The sequence below is a fragment of the Taudactylus pleione genome, unplaced genomic scaffold (genome assembly GCF_031769625.1).
Source record: "Taudactylus pleione unplaced genomic scaffold, aTauple2 ptg000121l, whole genome shotgun sequence".
NCBI classification, from domain to species: domain Eukaryota; kingdom Metazoa; phylum Chordata; class Amphibia; order Anura; family Myobatrachidae; genus Taudactylus; species Taudactylus pleione.
This window is the reverse complement of record NW_028284523.1, coordinates 9,891,827-9,912,500: the sequence shown is the minus strand read 5'-3', so window position 1 is coordinate 9,912,500 and position 20,674 is coordinate 9,891,827. Positions and strand designations below refer to the sequence as shown.

At 42.8% G+C, this 20,674-nt stretch overlaps 1 protein-coding gene across 2 annotated transcripts in view; it reads left to right on the top strand.

The window, feature by feature from the left end:
- Positions 1-20,674, top strand: part of CDH23 (cadherin related 23) — a 1,221,584-nt gene that overhangs the window by 1,104,524 nt on the left and 96,386 nt on the right. For both annotated transcript variants that reach the window (XM_088472189.1, XM_088472187.1), the window contains 6 exons: positions 7,913-8,050; positions 11,691-11,810; positions 12,034-12,211; positions 13,441-13,664; positions 18,013-18,207; positions 19,462-19,575. In XM_088472189.1, coding sequence (XP_088328315.1) covers positions 7,913-8,050; positions 11,691-11,810; positions 12,034-12,211; positions 13,441-13,664; positions 18,013-18,207; positions 19,462-19,575 — 969 coding nt within the window. The remainder of the gene's footprint in view (positions 1-7,912; positions 8,051-11,690; positions 11,811-12,033; positions 12,212-13,440; positions 13,665-18,012; positions 18,208-19,461; positions 19,576-20,674) is intronic.

Genomic DNA, 20,674 nt, shown 5'->3' with positions numbered 1-20,674 from the left:
ACAGAGGGATATATATATATATATAACGTTGGCATCCTGAAGGTAAGAAGACTGGTAAGTATGATACTTAGCCCGGAGATGGGGGGGATAGGTTTAGGCACCCCTGGGGGGAGATTAGGCTTAGGCACTCCCCGGGGAGGGTTATGGTTAGGCTACGGGGAGGGGTGTTGGTTAGGGTTAGGCTCCATTTGAGGGAGGGTTAGGGGCTGGAGAGGCGGAGGGTTAGGCTACTTACCGCCCGCTGTTAGGATTTCACTCCATCAGGCTTCCGGCGTCTGGCTTTTTAGCCGCCGGCATATCTTACCCAACCCGTATTAACACCCCAGGAAAAATGTCTGTGATTGCAAAATAGACTTGATAGATGTTTGGGCTTTAGTAAAAGTTGGTTAAGGGTTCCTCTGGTAATGGATGGAGAGAGGGAGCGGGCTCCATCCATTAGGCCCAAGTAGGAAAAAGTCCAGTTAGTGACAGACAATGGAAAATGTCCAGGTGGTGAATGATTAATGAAGAATGCAAACTGAGGAAGAAATATCCAGCAGAGTGTCAGTGGAGGCAAGGTGCAGGGTGAACAGCAAGATTCGGGTACTCAGGCAAGGGGAAGGTAATGGAGGATGCAGTGGGGTTGGAGCAGACAAACAGGCAGGAAGGTAGTGTTTCACAGGTAAGATGTGGTTAACACAGGGAACTCTTTCTCTCAGCTATGCTGAGAAACACGTTGCACTGGCAATGAAGTGAGGCTCTCAGGGCCAGTGCAAGGTTTCAGGGCACCCTAGGCAAAGGTTCACAATGCCGCCCCTGTTTTCCTCCAAACCCTCCTCCCAGCTCACACACAAATACACATTGCCCTAATAATATTCACATGACCCGAATTAAAAAAAATGATTCCCCCTGCAGTGCCCCCAGTAGTAAGGGCCCCTGTAATGCCCACAGTTGTGTTGCCCCCAGTAGTAATGCTCCCTGCATTGCCCCCAGTAGTAATGCCCCTGCAGTGCCCCCAGTAGTAATGCTCTCTTGCAGTGCCCCCAGTAGTAATGCTCTCTTGCAGTGCCCCCAGTAGTAATGCTCCCTGCAGTGCCCCCAGTAGTAAGGGCCCCTTGACGTACCACCAGTAGTAAGGGCCCCTGTAGTAGTTCTCCCTATAGTGCCCTCATATGATGCCCCTTGAAGTGCCCCCAGTGGTAAGGGCCCCTGTAGTAGTGTTCCAAATAGTGCCCCCTTATGATGCCCCTTTAGTGCCCCCAATAGTATGGCCCTGTAGTGCACCCACCCCCATACTTACCTTAAACCCTGCTCCAGAGCCTGCAGCCGTCCGTCCCCGGCGCCCGCTCTTCAGAACTATGGGAGTGACGTCATGATGTCACTCCCATAGTGCACTGCGGGACCCGGAAGCCGGAGCTCAGGAGTGAGCTCCATCTTCCGGCTGCCACTGGCGCCGGGAGGGGGGGAAGGGAGAGAGGAGCCGGGCGCCTGCTGGTAACACAATCTCAGCGGGCGCCCGGCAAATGGAGGGTGCAGGGGTGCGATCGCTGGGACCCATAACAACCGCACCTTCTGCAACCTCCATAGGTGGACTGAGAAGCGCCCTCTAGTGGCCGGCGCCCCTAGGAAGCTGTCTAAGCTTGCCTAGTGAAGGCGCCGGCCCTGGAGGCTCTGAACCTCCCTAAATACCAAGTGCTGTGCCGTGACTGGCCAGAGAGAGCATGTGACAAACCAGGATTGGGACGAGCAGATCACATGGCCAGAGGCAAGATGGCGGTGCCCATGCCAAATGGAACGGAAGCACTGCCAGGCCTCACCAGCCCAACGTGACAGCATGCCCGTGCAGAGCCATGCACAGCCAATGCCCCTCGCCACACATCAGCACCACCGCCAGACGCCCCCCGCCACAGTGACCTCACAGGTAATACCCGACGACCACCATGCCAAGAAACCCTGGTCGTGACACATGAAGACCAAGGTTTTAACATTTCATTAAGTTCCCAAACAACAACAGTCAACAAGTTTTGTGAATGTTTTTGATGTAGGCAATAGACAAGCCTCACCTCTGTTATTGTGATCAGTTATCAAGCTCCACGCTTGGTGGAAGTGGCCTAGTGCCCAACTTCCAGTTCATGAGCAGTTATTATGGCAGCAAAGTGAAGCCATATACAGAAGGTAATTACATGGAGCAGTAGTGCACGCTTTTGGATATTAATTTTCATTTTATGCGCATGTGCTATGATTCTGTGTCCTGGATACTGAGACTTCCTCAGATTGGTTATGATTGCGACCATTGGAGGCAGTACTTGGATCTGCGATGCCTTTTTTTTTTTTGTCCAGATCCCTCCTGCTGATGCGTTCAAAGATGCAGCAGCAATGCTATTAGTGGACAACTCTGAATCCGGGCCCAAGTTTGCAATTCTGTTGACATACTGTACTGTAGTAGCAGGTTGATTTTTGATTAGCATTCAAATGTAACTATTGTTTGTGAGCTTTTATTGGCTCATTCCAATCCCTCCTACATGATTTGTACAAAAACATTTATATTTTTGCCAGATATAAGTCAGGCTCAGAATCAAAATGTCATCTTCCTGGTGTCAGGTCTCGTGGGTTTTAGATTCTATAAATGTTCTGCACACATGATTGCGGCCGCCATTTCACACAGGATGCCAGAAGGTTAGGGTTTGGGGCAGGCTGTAGATTGACTGTGTCTCTTATTATTATTATTATTATTATTATTATTACCAGATATTTATATAGCACACACAGAGGGCCGTATTCAATTAGAGGCAAAAAGTCAGAAAGTTTTCACCTGTCCGACTTTTCATTTTCATTCGCCAGTTTCAGAGGCGAATACATTCCGTGCATGTCCCCGCTTTTCACCTAATTCAATTGCAAAACAGGCGGAAACGGAAATAGGCGAATGCGGAACAGGCGAAAAGTAATGAAAGAATTGGGGGGAAATCAGTCTGTACCCCAGAAAAAGATACACTAACATAAGAAATCAATATAGATGTGTACTGATAGCCCTAATAAAGCTATTTTGGGTACTTAAGTTGTGTAAATTGCTAGCTATTAGCGTCTTTGTAGGCATTAAACAGTATTTTTTGGTGAAAATAAGTAGTCCCATCAAATTTGGGGTACTTGAAAATGGGTGCTAGCATATTTTTATGTCTCTAAAGTGAAGTTTTTAAAAACATGAAAAACGCACCTGTAATCCTAAAAACACCTGACCCATCTTTGCAGCCCCCCCAAGAAGCCTATTTTGCTAGTTTTTATGCTTGTTCCCCCACTTTTTACATTTTCACACCAAAAATGTTATGCCTTTTTTGGTGTATCCTTAGGTTTTTGGGGTTTTTTGCAGATTTGTCCTTTGGGGGGCTCTCCCAAGGGTTCTGAGTCATTTCCCCACATTTTCACCCCAAAATAAAGATTTTGCACTTCTTTTCACCTGCTATTCATTGGAGAAACTTTTTGGCTGAATTCAATGCATCGAGTTTCCGCTTTGGCGAAATTGTCCTGGAATTGATTTAGGCGAAAAGTTTGTGGGCAATATTTTCACCAAAAAACAGGCGAAAAAGGCTTTTCACCTCTAATTGAATTTGGCCCATATTCTGCAGCGCTTTACAGAGAATATTGGGCCATTCACATCAGTCCCTGCCCCAGTGCAGCTTACAATCTATGTTCCCCATCACATGCACACACACATACACACTAGGGTTAATGTTTGTTGGGAGCCAATTAACCTACCAGTATATTTTTGGAGTTTGGGAGGAAACCGGAGCACCCGGAGGAAACCCACGCAAGCACAGGAAGAATATACAAAGAAGGGAGAGAATAACCTACTGTATGATGCTATGGAGCACAAGGAATAACAATGATAAAAATTAAATTAAAGGTATCTAAAGGAACCTAGCCGCTGTACAAAAAGTTGACAGCAAAAAACACAAATGAATATCCAAAAGAGAACAGCGCTAAAGGGGTACCTAGTAATCCCTTAGTGGTGATTGTGAAACTAGACCACTGTAAACATTGCTGCAATATAAGTGAATAAATCATTAAAAATGCAAATATGCCATTATCAATTTATTAGACCAATCAATATAAAATAAATATATGAACGATACAAAATTATTTAAACATAATACCACATATTCTAAATCCAATAAACATCAAACAATGTGAGGAAAATGTTCCTCAGAAGCTATGAACCCTGTGCTTAATCAATCAGAGTAGTGGTAATGAAATATCACTTAAGAGAAACAATGTTTCTAGTTGCAGCCACAATGATGTTCCAACTCGTGATTTGTATCAACTTATGTCCACATTAATAAGGAATAAGTAGATCTTCTATGTTTTAACAAAACAGATTGCCTGATAAACTCACTGGCACTGGGTGCTTAGGATAAAGTCATGGACAGGGAGAATATACAAACATAGATAGGGCCGTGGTGGGAATCAAACCCATGACCTCAGTGCTGTGAGGCAGTAATGCTAACCATTACACCGTCTGTGCTTCCAATTTGTCACAATTCCGAGCTGACTCACAGATACAACAATCTGGTTCAGGTGGTCGTGATGCCAGTGCACCTCGGTCACTTACCAAAATACATGATTCTTCTGCTACCACGCAGATTTTTCGGGGAGTTCTGTGATCTCAGAACAGATTATTAATCATATTCAATTACACACAGATATGTAGCATGAGCCTCACAGGCTCCCAAGTTCAATAAGAATCACGGAGAATATGCTAGATTAAATGTGTTTAATCCAAAAAATATTTTGAAGGCTTAATTACAAAAATATTAATAAAATGACACACAGATTATATATGCAAATAGTTTCTAAAAATTAAAGTGAAATAACTCAAGAGTTCCTAAGACAACTCACAATAAAGTTCTTAGCACTGTTGATGGGGTTGGGGATTTCACCTACAAGAATATCCTTGTGCACTCACGGCACTTCTGTCTTCCCCTCAATGAGTGAACCTCTGTGTGGTACTGTTCAGTACAGGGCCAGATTAAGGTCTGTGGGGCCCTGGGCAACAAACTTGTGGGGGCCGATATATACCACCGTTTCTTGTCACCCTAGGAATTTTTGTTTCTTTCTATTCACCTTAATGCCCCCAGTAGTAATGCCCCTCTTGCAATGCCCACTGTAGAAGTTCCCCTTATGCAATGTCCCCAGTAATGGTCCCCCCTATGCAGTGCTCTTTATGCAGTGCCCTCTGTAGTAGTCCCCCTTATGCAGTGCCCCCAGTATTGGTCCTCCCTATGCAGTGCCCCTTATATAATGCCAACAGTAGTGGTCCCCCCTATACAGTGCCTCCAGTAGTGGTCCCCCCTATGGATTGCCCCCAGTAGTTATCCCCCTTATGCATTGCCCTCAGTAGTAGTCCACCCTATGCATTGCCCACAGTAGTAGTCCTCCCTATACAGTACCCCTAGTAGTAGTCCCCCCCCTTATGCAATGCCCCTTATATAGTACCCCCAGTAGTTTTCCCCCTATGCATTGCTCCCAGTAGTAGTCCCCCCCTATGCATTGCCCTTGGTAGTAGTCCCCCTCTATGCATTGCCCCAGTAATAGTCCCCTCCCTATTAAGTGCCCCCAGTAGTAGTCTTTCCCCTATTAAGTGCCCCCAGTAGTAGTCCCCCCTATACAGTGCCTCCAGTAGTTGTCCCTCCCTATGCATTGCCCCTAGTAGCACACACACCCCTTTACAGTGCCCCTATGAAGTGGCCCCCCTATACAGTGACCCCTGTAGCGGCCCCCTATACAGTGACCCCTGTAGAGCTCCCCCCCTGTGCAAAGATAGTGCCCCTTATCACACACACAAAAAAACAACTCACCTGAATGCCCGCTCCTGACGCGACTGCGGATGTCTGCTCCAAGTCCCGGCTCTTCTCCTGCACTACAGTATGGGAAATATGTCGTGACATCTCTCCCATCACCCGCTGCAGGGGAGCCAAAATGTGGAGCTCATGAGTGAGCTGCAGCCGGCTCCCTCAGTTGACACAGCAGCCAATGAGAGTCTGTCTGACTCTCATCGGCTGTTGTAACATACACACATCCGCCACTGGCAGCTGTGTGTATGTCACTGTGTAGTCTGGCCGCGCTCCCTTCAGTCTACACTACACTAGTGGAGGGGACACTAGCGGCAGGTGCATACAGCGGCCGCTAGTGGGGGCCCCTCCGTGTGTGGGGGCCCAGGGACGACTGCCCCTGTCGCCCCCCTAAATCCGGCCCTAGTTCAGTATGTAACACTCAGTGTCACTTTCTGTGACTGTCAGTGTCTGTCATTACCAGTGTGGGGCTGCAGTGCTGCAACTGTGACTCTGTGGGCTTAGGGTTACTGTGTGTCACTGTCTGTGACTGTCAGTGTATATCATCACCAGTTCACCAGTGATTAAGGGCTGTACAGACTACTGTGTGTCACACTCTGTCATTATCACAGTGAAGGTCTGTGCGCTACAGCACCGTCACTGTGTCATTATCATTAGACGAACCATAATTATAAAAATAAATGTGTGTGGTCAGGACAGGTTCTGGCACTGTAATTAACAAATAACTTTCAGTAGGTGCAGTACCACTGTGATAAGATCAGAGCTTTGTGTCGCAGTTTGAAGTAGTCATTTCTTGCAAAAGTTAAAATAAAACATAACTTTTTTTATAAAACTTGTGTTTGTTCACAAAGCAGTGCGCTGAAAACATAAAAAAAAGTATAGTAAGTGCAGTCCACCATTAATATCAGCGCTGTGTGACTCGCAGTGTGAAATGGTTGTCATTTGTTAAAAAACAAATAACTTAACAAAATTATGGAGCATATTTAGTAGTATTCAATAATGTGCACAAGATAATTTAATAGATTATTCACAACAGTCAAATGAAATGCTTGCAAGCTTGTAGATCATGGATAAGCAGAAAATCTATCTGCTTGTGGATTAGATTTAGGAGAAAAACATGCTATTATACCTCATACTCTGACACATTGTTGAACCTCATACATGTAGGAATCATTGGCTGTTAACATTGTATTCTTTTATGGCCTTAAATTTCATTTTCTTAATCAATTATAATTAATCAATGAATCAATTTTGGGTGCTTGTTTGTAATACCATTTTCCACGTTTCAGTTTTTTTTTCTATAGTAGTAATAAAATAAACAATCAATTAATAAATCAATTAATCAATCACTCTTCCACTGCATACTCAACCTCAATTTTCCTGTACTGCCCTTGGGCCTCTGATTTAGTTATTGATTAATGAAAACATTCTATAGCATCATATAGTTATATTAAACTGCTGCCCTGATGCCACTGCAGTGCCACTCAGTATCCTAGATGTGCCATGTTTAAAATTGAACTGACACGTGTGTGTGCAGCCCACTGCTGTGGCTTAGCGTAGTCCGCAAGCTAGCAACCTTTTGGTATAAATACTGGATGTAATCAATATTGTGAGCTGTGAGGGGGTCAAAATTGACTAGAAATGACTTGAAATGAATGTTATTAAGATTAATAATACTGTAGGAGCAAAAACAGGCCCAAATGACATGATTTTAGCAGTTTTATCACTTTAAAAATAAATCCAGATCCAAAAACAAAATACATGAGGGTGGTTTTGTAAAACCAAAACACAAAGATGAATCCAGATCCAAACCCAAAACACAGGGGTATGCACACATCTCTATAAATAATGCAAACTTTGATTTAGCGGTGAAGACACAAGATGCCAATCAGAAGCAGCTAGATAATACTTATGCTAGTCGTCATCATCATTGTTGTTGTATCAGCCATTCTGTACCTGCTAGAAATATGCCTCCTGAATGGCTTATTTTGGGATGGTTCAATGTCTTTCAGTTGTGTGAACGTGTTCTGTCTCTTTCTGGAAAAATCTAGATGCTTTGTATTATTAATCATTTTTTTATTTTCTTTTAGAAACCTGTATTTGAGGACATTCAGCTTGGTTCCACTGTCCTACAGATTAAAGCCACTGATGCAGACTCTGGCCGCTTTGCTCTAATTCAGTACAGCCTTGTGGATGGAGAGGGCAGATTTGGAATAAATCCTACAACAGTAAATAGCTTCAGAATTTATTATATTTTTTTTCCTTTTTTTATCAATTTTTCTCTTTAGAAAATGAGCTTTGAAGAATATCTACAGAATAAGATATGTTATTAATATTTATATGGAGCATTTCTCCAATGGGACTTACAGTTTGGTGTATGACAGCAAACAGGGCCGTAGCTAGGGTAGTGCGGCCGGTGCCATCGCACAGGGCACCACAGGTCAGGGGGCGCTGTTTGGGCCTATGAAATTTCTGTTTATCATTCTTGCTTGTAGCTTCCTCTTATTTCATCCCCAGCAGCTCCTGGCCTCTCCTATCTCTTCCCTGGCCCTTCCCTATGAAACCATGGCCCTTTTTTGGGTGCATTATGTCCCTTTGAAAAATGAGGGGGCACCAATGCTCTTTCTGGCACAGGGCACCAAAAAGTCTAGTTACGGCTCTGACAGCAAATAATGTCAATAGAAATACTTCAGAATGAACCGGTGAGGTTTGAGTCTGCTTCTGAATACCTCTAGATATTGTGAATCACTGGGCTGTGGAAAATGTGTGTGTGTGTGTGTGTGTGTGTGTGTGTGTGTGTGTGTGTGTGTGTGTGTGTGTGTGTGTGTGTGTGTGTGTGTGTGTGTGTGTGTGTGTGTGTGTGTGTGTGTTCAGCTTGGAAAACAAGTGCAGAGCTTTGAGTATGCTAAAGATTTTGCAATGGACTCTCATACTTTGTATACATGTACAGAATCATACCATGTTGTGTTGATAGTAATTGGACTGGTTTTGAGATTTTTCATCTGCAAAGTGCAACTTTTCCTTTAGTTACTGTTACACTGCCTACATCATACTTGCCTATTTTGTTAAACCTGTAGATGTTGAAGGGGAGGACCCATGTAGTAGATGTGGGGTTTTGCCATCATTAATCATGTCATAATGTTTGTGACCCAGATGAACAATGCTTTCATTCACTTTAATTCTGGGAGAATGTCCCAAAATTTGCGTCTCCCAGACATTTTGTGAAAATAGTGAAGTATGGTTTTGGTTTTTTGGGAAATCCAATTATCCATGGCCAGTATTCTACGAGGGTGGTCCAATAAATAAGGTAACAAGACCTCTCATTGCATACATTTATTCATCTCATACATATGTGTATAATCATTAGTATGGCCTTGGTACAGATAATTTTTCCACATAGTCCCCATACTTGTCTAAGCATTTGTTCCAACGGTACACCACGGCATGTATTCCAGCATAGAAGAAATCAGTGTCAAGCGCCTGAAGCCAGGACATGACGGGCTTGCTGAACTTCACCATCTGTTGCTAATCGCCTTCCACCTAGGTGCTTCTTCAATGGTCCAAACAGATTAAAATCACTTGGTGCCAGGTCAGGGCTGTAGGGAGGATGGTCCAGAACCACCCAATGGTAACACCGTAACAATTCACATGTGCAGTTGGCTGGTGTTATCATGCAGCAATACAACGCCTTTTTGCAGCAACCCAGGTCATTTTCGATGAATTGCCCTCCACAACCGGGTCAATGTGCCACAAAAGCAGACCGCATTCACAGTATCTCTCTTGTTGAGGACATCAACAAGAAACACGTACTTTTGATCCACAACACATACATGGTCGCCATGACCTTCTTTGTTGATGGAGTTGTTTTGAATTTCTTTGTAGGTGGGACAATGCATGTTTCCCTGGCATGGATGCTTTGCTTCATCTCTGGTGTCACATGATGCACCCATGCCTGTAACAATACGCTGCAGGAACTGCACTCCCTCCCATTCTATTGGTTTTGTGAACGTCTGTGAGTTGCTTTGGTACCCAACGTGAATACTTTTTCCTGTTCCCTAATTGCTCATGAACAATGTTGTGCACAGCACCCACTGAGATATTCAGTTCATCAACAATGACCAGTAACTCTAATGCCTCTGTCCTCCTGAATCAGACCTTTAATGTGGCACAAATTGTCATCTGTGGTGGACGTGCTTGGCCAGTTGGATCGCTGCTCATCTTGAACTTCTGTCCTGCCGTTTTCAAAGGCAGTGCACCAAACCCAAACCTGTTTCCATGACCTGATCTTATCACCGTACATCTCAACAAGATTGCAATGAATTTCAGCTGATGATGTGTCCTTTAGACACAGAAATTTGATCATTCACCACACCTGAATGTTTGACCATATTTCCGCCAGCCCAGCTATCTTACAACTGATGTGTGGGACACTATGATTAATTTGAGGTGCAGTTCATTCTCTGGCCTGGTGGGAAATTAGAATGCAATAGAGAACATTACACACGTGAGAGCTCTTGTTACCAAAATTATTGAAGAAAATGGTAGAAAAAATTGAAGACACAGTTACATTTTAACAAGAAATTAGTTATTTTTCAAGACAATTGCAAGTATTTAAATTTTTAACATCTTAATCAATATATTTTTGACAAAGGATGTTCCCAGGTGAACAATTTCATTTAAAGGTTGTACTAAAGTAAGCTTTTTGTAAGTGTCAGAATACTGTATATCAATCATTATTATGCTACATAGAATTGTCGACAGATTATTTTAGAACGGTCCCCAAAATTCAAAGTGTATTAAAGAAACCAGGACAGTCTATCCTTGCTAACATCATTAAATGGACAGCTGGATGAAGGCCTTCAAACACACAATATTCTATTCAGGAAGACACAAACTCATTTGTATATATTTCATCAATTACTTTTTCAAAATGAAGTGAAGGTCATGAGTTTTGACCCTATTCAGCATAAAAAAGTTTTAAAATCTGATTGATTACAAAAATGTTATACAATACGGCCGCTTTAGCAACAATGATAAGAATGGCTTATGGTCCTGATTCATAGTTGTACTTTATAGCCACTGCAGCTGAGATTTCGTACACAGCTGCTGTGCGAAAATATGCAAATGACGCAGCCTTTTGGATCTCAATTGAGATGCCCTCTACTGACTTAACAAACCCAAGTATCTGCATACGTACATAGACGAAGCATTGGTCGTAGATAATTCAATGTTAGCAGTCCTGGGTAACTCTATGGTCATGTACAGCGGTGTCACTATATCTTATGACACCCGGTCATGCATCCTGAAGCCATGACCCAGGTTTGTGCCATGTTTGGGGCCATGACCATGAGTCATGCCCCCGTTCATGTCATACTCGGGGCAGCCCCCAGCAGCTCCTGACACAGTGGATGTCGCACGCATGCGACATCCCCCCAAGATGGTTACAACATGCCTGCCTTTTTAGCCGACACTCCCCATTACCACCCCCAATTGCTCCCTGACTGTTAATCACACTGTGAATAAATACTAGCTGCGAGCAACTACAGTAATGGACTTTGACGCATGTGCAGTGTGACTCGGATGGAATGCGCAACCGGCCGGTAATAGCTCGTCGGCGAAAACTTTGGCATAGCGTACAACTCTGAATCACACCCTGTGTTCAGCAGTGCATTATTTATATGTGTGTTGTACTTTGTGTCTCTGTATGTCTGATTTTATTTAGTATACCCACATGGCATTATCAAACAAACACTTTAAAATGTGACACCCAGACACAATAGTCCCATTCCCCATTCATTTATCCAGATTAAAAAAGAATAATTGGGCCCCTAATTAGAATTCTAACGCTGTACTCATTTTGTAAAACAGGGGGATATATACATCCTATCTACACTGGACAGAGAAAAGAAGGACCAGTATACTCTCACAGCCATTGCCAGAGACAATCCTGGGGATATTGCAAGTAACCGCCGTGAAAACTCTGTGCAGGTGACTTTACAATTGTTGGTACTGCTGCATACAGAAACTTCATATTTATAATATCTATTGTTATTATTATTATTAGTAGTACTACTACTACTACTACATACAGTACCTGTTTTTTTTTTAGACATTTATTGAACTAATGTCACAGTGCTCTTTTTCCATCAAGTGTTTGATGCCTGCTTGACTAACTAAAATGTCCCTTTTACCTCTCGTCCTTTATTATAAGGTGCTTATCACAGTTCTAGATGTTAATGACTGCAGACCTCAGTTCTCCAAAAGCCAATTCAGCACCACTGTGTATGAGAATGAACCAGAGGGCACATCTGTCATCACCATGTCAGCCACTGACTTGGATGAGGGAGACAACGGGGTGGTGACGTATAATCTGCAGGGCCCTGGTGCTGGTGTGTTATATTCCTCATATTGTACAGTACATTTATAGAAATTGCTAGTTTCAGTTGTGTTGTAGTTTTCTGCATAACAAGTTTTTTCTGAATTACAAAACCCTCTGTACATTTAGGAGTAACTACCCCTTCTGCTTTTCTTGTGTGGCAGCAAAATGTATAGTAACATATCAGCAAAGCCAAACAACTTGTTTAAGTTACACACTCTTTCACCTACATAATGCAGGCACTACGTCATCATGGGTATCTGGGAGGGCATCTTCTAGATCCTGTGAACCAGTTGAAACAGTACATGGCCATTACATTTTCACACACATTACTTGTTTACAGAATGATCAGTCTAGTGAAGCTGGCAGAATACTGCATCTGGGGAAAACACATGTAGCACCATCGATCCTCCGAGCAACCCTATGGTTGCTCGGTATGTCCGTCGGAAGTAAGCTATCGAAGCCTCTTCAGCTATGTACATAGACGCAGTCACTGGCTGAGACATGCCCATACAGCAGTCAAAGCACGACTGCATTTAACTTTCCAACCCGTCATTACCTCCCGTAAATTGTCACTGATTGTCGATCACTCTGCATCCATGTCCTCACACCAATGACGTCGGTAACCAAACATGGCGCGTGCGCAGAGCGACTCTGATACATGTGTAGTGCAAAAGAGTCACTCAACATCCACAAACATCAGCTTTGCGTCCACCACTGAATCAGGCCCTGTATGTTCCATGTGCGATATACTTGATTATTTGTGTGGTTAGTAAAACCTGTCCACATACCGTACAAAGGTATTTTTGTAATTCATTGTCATTAGAATCAAGAGTTATTCAGAAACTTTATTTATGTTTTCATTATGGTGGCTTAAGTCTTCAAGACTTGCTAGCATGGGCATAACTACCATAGGTGCATGGGGTGCAGCTGCTATGGGGCTCAGAGCTAACTACCTAGTTACTACTGCATTTTATCATAACAACTTGTGCACTTTATTTTGTATTTTTCCTTTTTCTAAAGGGTCTAATTTGTTCTCCAATATTCTTGTCTTCTATTTAGCCAACTTGTGGAGCAATTATATGTTCATTATGCAACACAATAGAATATTTTCCTATTCTTAATAAAATCATTGCTTTGGAGGAGAAGACATATGTTTGCTTACAATAAAATATACATGTAAAAAAAAGTTTGGTTATGTTAAATAACTAGTGTAAAATGTGCTTTTTAACCTTTCTTTAGAGGCATTCCTCATTGATAAAGACTCTGGGCTGATAACATCCCGTAGACTTCTCCAGTCTTTTGAACATTTTAACTTGACAGTCGTAGCGACTGACAAAGGCAAACCCCCTCTATGGGGGATCACCATGTTAAATGTTGCCGTGAATGATGTCAATGACAATCGGCCTGTGTTTGTTCAACCATCCAATGGTACATCCAATGGTACAATACTACATGTGAAAGAGGTGAGTACCAGGTTAATCTTGGACCTGGTTAATCATAGTTCTTCACCAAGACCTGCCATAATTGTAAATAATTGCTGTTTCAGAAAAATAGATTATTGTTAACATTCACATTTCATTTGTAGAGTGTCAGCCTATTCTGTCATCCTTTACATCAGGGATGGGGAACCTCAGGCCTGGGGGCCTTATAAGGCCCCTGGAATCATTTGGTCTGGCCCTCTGAGCTTTTTTCTACTAGCCTCATCTGGCTAGCATGGTGCCTATAATGGCACATTGCAGCCAGAATCTATGCAGCAGTGCCGCCTGGAGCATCCTTAGGACGCTTCAGAATGTCACCCGCTGCCCTTACAGCTCCCCGGATCATCCTCAGGATGCTCCGGGCATTGCTGTAATCACTGGCAATTATGGCGCCGTCCACGTGTGACATCACAAGGGGAGGGCGTGGCCTGCACCGGGCCCCACAAATAATGTTATATATATATCAAAATGACCCTCTGCAGAAAAAAGGTTCCCCACCCCTGCTTTACGGTATCATTAATATATTAGTAACTGTTTTATAAGTATAGCTGCACTTTAAAGCAACTGAGGAATCTTTGTACCGTGCATGGGCTCCTAAAACATGGCAGTTTTATTTTATTTGCTGTAGAGAAAAACCACATTGAATGATCCTTTCTCCATCATTCTACCCAAAAACTGTAGGCAGCAAAGCAAGACACAATGTTCTTCTTGTTTGGCCAAACAACTGAACAAAATAAATGGGTATTATCTAGCTAGTCACATGAAGGCTTTGCTGCTCTCTGCTCCGATAATTTGGCAGTCCTTATGAACAGCTGGATGGTATGTGAAAGCCATTCAAATCAAAGAAGGGTAATATTGACAGCACAATCAATTAGGGGGGCTCTTGTCAAGCTATGATCTTTAAATGCTGTTTCTTCGCTAAGGCTAATACAATGTTCAGAAACTAAGATAGCGATATAGGGTGAACTGCTGAAATACGGGCTGATTTGTGCAGTTGAAGCACTGTAGAAAGCTGTATGTACGTAGAAAGCTGTAGGCATGTACGTAGAAAGCTGTAGGCATGTACGTAGAAAGCTGTAGGCATGTATGTAGAAAGCTGTAGGCATGTACGTAGAAAGCTATAGGCATGTACTTAGAAAGCTGTGAGCGTGCACATACAGCTTTCTGCATATATGTAGAAAGCTGTATGGTCAGTATGTAGAAATCTGTATGGACTCAAAGGTGTGTTCACTGCAGTTTCCAAATTATTTTCACAGTAGTACTGTACTAAAAAAACACAACTAATTTTTTTTAGCATAGTGCAATTGTCTCTTTATTTTGTCATAAAAAGTATGACGAGTACAAAACCGTGTTGAAGTAAAAGCATGTGTTATGCACTTTACAAGATGTTCCAGATTAATTGCTATGAGAGTACATTATGTATAATCCTTTTCCATCATTTTCTATTGTAATCTGTAATTTATATTGTTATGATCAGTGTACATGGATATAATTTGTTGTTTACCTTTTAGTAGTTACAATATATCCTCACTGATACTTCTCCCATTGTAATGCTGGCCATACACGCTACAATTATCGGGACGATCCGCCTGATATCGGCGGATCGCCCCGATAATTGTAGCGTGTGTGCGGGCGACCGAGGGTTAAATATTGCTCGGTCGGGCATGCAGGATTGTCCAGCATGCCCATCCGATGCGATATTTACCCGGTAACTGTCGGCCGCACCTGGCAGTGTATGCCCAGCGCGGCCGACAGACAGACATTTCCTGTGTTCCTTCCTACGGAAGGAACAGGGAAATGTCTCCTCCCCCGGGGGCAGAGCGCGGATGTCGGGCTATACACTGTGAGATTTCTCTCACAGTGTATGCCGACGACATCTGCGGCTGGCAGCCGACCAGATAAAATGTCTGTCGGTCTGACAGACATTTTATCTGGCTGTGTATGCCCAGCATTAGTAACATTCCTTAGTGTACATAAGCAGAATAATGATACATGAAAGCCTATTCTGTTACAAAGAAGAGGAGTGGTCATATAAATTGCATAGGGTGTAGATAGGGTGGGTTTTGCTACATTTTAGAAAGGGAAATCCAAGGTGACTTCAAATATCCTTAATAAATGACAGGGAAACTTCTAAAGAGCAAAATAATCCAAGCTAGTAAATATAGAAACGGTGATAAGCACATATAATATATACTAGATTAATGTTTATCCCATATCTTTATATAAAATACAAATACAAACAGCATAATGCACTCCCAATTGTAAAGGTGAGTACACACTGCACAGATATATCTGCAGATGATGGTTTCTCATACACACTGAACGACCATCATCTGCTTCTGGCCGCGGGTCCCGCTAGCCTGGGGTCGTGTCCCGCCCCCTCCCCGCGGCCTCTGCCACATGTGTACGGGCGGTCGGCTTAATGCCCGTACACACTGCCCGATGGACTGATATATCTGCAGATATATCTGCCACCAGCTGTGCAACACAGCCGACACGATATGTCTATGAACGGCGTCATTCACAGACATATCACTGGTACACACTGGCCAATGGGCACCATATATACTGGCCGATCAATTGACCGGCCAATATATCTGTCAGTGTGTACCCAGCTTAAGCAGGGGCACCGAGAGGGGGGGAAGCGGGTACTAATTACCCGGGTTTGCTGGAGAGGCCTGACGGGGGCTCGGGTCCAGCACCGCTCCTCCTCCTCCTTACGTCACAGCAGCTGTGTGCTGGGCTGCACTGGGAGGCTGCTTGTGGCTGCTAAAGCAGCAGATGGAGCAGTCTCCTATGCCTATGGGGGGAGCGATCACGCTGATCGCTCCCCCATTGGCTGTGTGCCGGGCTGAGGGGTACACGGCGCCCCTCTGCCCGGCGCTGCAAAAATGATTTTTTTTTCTAAGGGGGCGTGGTCACGCCTCCCTGTAATTAGGTCACTTCCCCTGTCACCTGGGCCCAGCGCGGCTGTCGGCGGCCCTGAGCTTAAGTTATATGAATACTTGTTGCTGCTTAGGGGTTCTGTGACCTTATTCTGTAACTATGGGCATGATTCACCAAGGATCGCTATTCTGCTCATACGCACGTAACGCAGTTGCTAATATCAGTGGTGATATGTAAAAGTTTGCATTCCCATTGCGATCGCAGCCTAACATTAGGACGCCCACTTACTCACATCTGTATACTTTGGCAACATAGCAAAATAATCGGTAACATAGAGAACCATCGGACCCATATACACAACATTGTCTGGTCAGACCTCACTCAGAAATTGCTAAACTTCCTGTGTGTATCTAGAGCTCAAGCTGCGTCTTCCGTCGCAGTTGCTTAATTATGCATGCCCTTGTAACGAAGTTCGAATGCACTGGCACGCCTGCGTTTCACTGACCACCCTCCTGTCACACCCCCGAACAGTCACTTCCTGTCAATCAGTGTATAATGACGCTGCGTGCTCACTACGATCGCAAGCTGATCGCAATGAAGGGTTCACGCATGCGCACTGCGATGCATGCCAAGTACGCAACAATCAGCCAATTGCGTGCGTATAAGCAACTGCGTTCCTTGCTGAATCAGGCCCTTTATCACATTGAGTGGTCACAGAATTATGTGGCAACTTCTAACAATAAGCTGCACTGTTCCTTATAACACACAAGGTTTTCCATATGAACACTTGATTAGTTTGGATGTCATCACTTCAAACAGTTATAATTTATACCCCGCACTTGTGTATTTTTTCTAAACATTACTTGTTACCAGTGGCGGCTCCAGAGGAGGGGGGCTGCAGTGCAGTCCAAAATTCAAATAGGGGAGCCACACCAACCGTCCTTCCAAACGCTGCCAGACATCGCCGGCTGGGATCACTGGCAGTGGGTATGGCTCCCCTATTTGAATTTTGGACTGCGCTGCAGCCTCACCTCTGACACCACTACTGCTGCTTATTACTAACTCTAAAATCATTAAGTACTGTACATTACATTTTCCCATGCATTTCCAAAGATCATTTCCAGTTTAATGACAAATAATATGGCTAACACTGTATGACTGCAGCTGCATATCTAGGTTTCAGTATGAATCAAAGTATATTGAAAGTAAAAAAGTAAAAGTAGGCCGGATTTATCCTTCCAATTTTCCTTAATAAAAAAAAACGTAATTAAAACTCTCAACTAATTTATACTCATTGCGTAAACTATAATCCTGTACCTCATGGACATTTATGAATGTAGTTGAATCCCAGAAAAAAAAAACACTGAACTTCAAAAATAGTCTGTAGGTGAATATGGTGATGTATCGCCCCCTGGTGTTTAATTATTAGTATTTGCTATTTTACTAGGAAATTCCTCTGAAGTCCACGGTATGTGAAGTTTATGCCACTGATAATGATGAAGGATTTAATGGAGCAGTGCAATACAAACTGCTGAAAACGGGAGCTGGTAATAAGGACTGGGAATACTTTAGTATTGATCCAATTAGTGGACTTCTTCAGACCGCTCAAAGAATGGATCGGGAGAAACAGGCCATGTATAATGTGAGTAGCCTCTAAAAGACACACATATATATATATATATATATATATATATATATAGTAACTGAGCTGTAGTTATCCTGTACTACTTTCTGATGAAAGAAACAACTATATATCTTTACACACTGTAACATCATGCCATAGTTTGTGTCACACTCTGGACTATTAAAACCAATTTAATACCGCTCCGGTGCCTGTCCAGGATAGCACAGAGGTACACTCACGCTGCACATCGCTCCCGGCTGGTGCTGCGGTCGCATATATTACATTTATTGACATACTGTGTTGAATTAATATGCGGAACATAAAAAGGAAGTTCTCTACTCCTTTGCATTTACTGGTTTCAACAAGGCATTTGTGACATCAATGTGAAATTCATGAATTCAAGGAATGGGCTAAGAATCTCTTTTTTAACAAGTTTTAATTCATCAACTTCTACAAATTAGACTTTAGTTGAAGATATTTAGCATAGTATTTTACTCATATAACTCAGTCAGTGAAATGTTTTCATTGCAAAATGGATAGGAATATTTCCATGTTTATTCCTTTCTAGGTATGTTGTGATACTTGAAAAGGTCTATAGCAGATTGTGGTACAAAATGTCGAAAACAATAATCTTCATATAGTCAGAATGTTGTCATTCCTATTTTAGCCTAACTATGACCTTAACCCCTATTGCAGCCTAAACCTAACTTCATGTGTTAACATTCTAACTGTAGAAATTCAAAATGTCGGTCATTCAGACATGTTGACAATCCCATTATGGGGGCCATTCAGTTGAGCATGATGTTAACAGGGGTTTTCGGAGATATTCAATTGACCACGCTGTTAGCCCGATTAAAGGATTTTTTCTCGCACACTCCTGAGGGTGCGAGCAGAAATCCGACTAAAGTGCAGGCCGCAATGCTGTTTTTCAGCTTCGCGCGGCACTAGCAACATCGCGACCAGCACTTAAGTTGGAATGGCAGTTAGCGCACCTAAACACCCGACTTAGGCATGCTAACCAGCATCTCCCGACTGAGTGACAGGGGCGGTAGAAACAATTGATTAGCTCCGGGAACTTCTTCCCGGAGCTATTCACATCACGTTCAATTGAATTGCCCCCTATGTCAGTGACAACATTATGAATATTAACATTGAGACCATGTCAACATTATGGGGTTGATATACTGAATGTCAACATACTGACTATAATATATTACGTCTTTTCTTTCATTTTATTAAAGTAGTTCAAAAGTGGTTTCTTTTTAAACTCAGATAATAATTGTTGCCTATGACCTTGGCCAGCCGGTGTCTTATGAGACCATGCTACCTGTTCAAATCGCACTAGATGACATTGATGATAACGAGCCCATCTTTGTTCGACCTCTGGTAAGTTAATTATTTCATTATTTTCACCTGTAGGATCAAATCAGAATAAAAGAGAATCAAGCTTAAATCTTAAGACACGCTAGAGATAGACACATATGTGCTCCTAACATGCAAAGGAAAATATAAAACAGATACATGGATAAACCAAAGCTCTGTACGCCACATGTATATGTTTAGTCAGATGTCTCAAGATGCATCCAGCTCACAAATAGTAGGATTTTAATTCAGACGTATAAAGGTGAATCCATGTGTAATTGTGGTGTTACATGATCAAGTTTACTCTATTTGCCTTCCCCAGACAAATATCTGTGTATGACATATGCGTTGCATACTTGATGCACATGTACAGCACAGAATTGTGTATTATTTGTGCACAAAACAAATCCCTGTAAAAACAGGATTCAGTTTCTTGTTCTACAAGTCCTAACTAAAATTATATTTGTTCGCTGTCTTGGAATGTTCGGCAACATTTTAAAATAGTGTGCGATCTCTCGGTTCCTGGTAGAGTCTGCAGTGTAGCTGGACAAAGAGCTGAGTTCCACAGAAGATTGTGGAAATGTAAAGATGTGATGTGAAACAATAATATACCTATAGTGTGAGATATTTGGTGTTGGTGATGCAATCCTAAACAGGTACATACATAGAATATAATGGGCTACGACTATCTGAAGATGGCGTTAGCCCATTGGCTACTCTTTGCAAAAACATACCAGGAGAGAGATCCATAGGATCCTCCCTCGGCGCTCCCTACTAGCACATGCATGTTCAGCATACCACGCATATACAGTAGTGCGCCCTGCACCCGAAGATGTAGTGAAAGGATCTGAGCCTCTGCAAGTGTATTATTATACATTTGGGCAGATCATAGTGGCAATAAGAAATTATAATTATTGGGTCTAAGACCTGATAATTAGTAAATATGCCCTTAAATCTGCAACTTTTCACCAATTTCTTTGCAACATAAATACTAATCATAAAAACCTAGGGCAGTACAGGTTGACTCTCCCATATCCAAATATTCCGAAATACAGAATTTTTTTGGCTTGACTGAGAAAATGAAACCTTTGATTTTTGATGGTTCAATGTGCACAAACTTTGT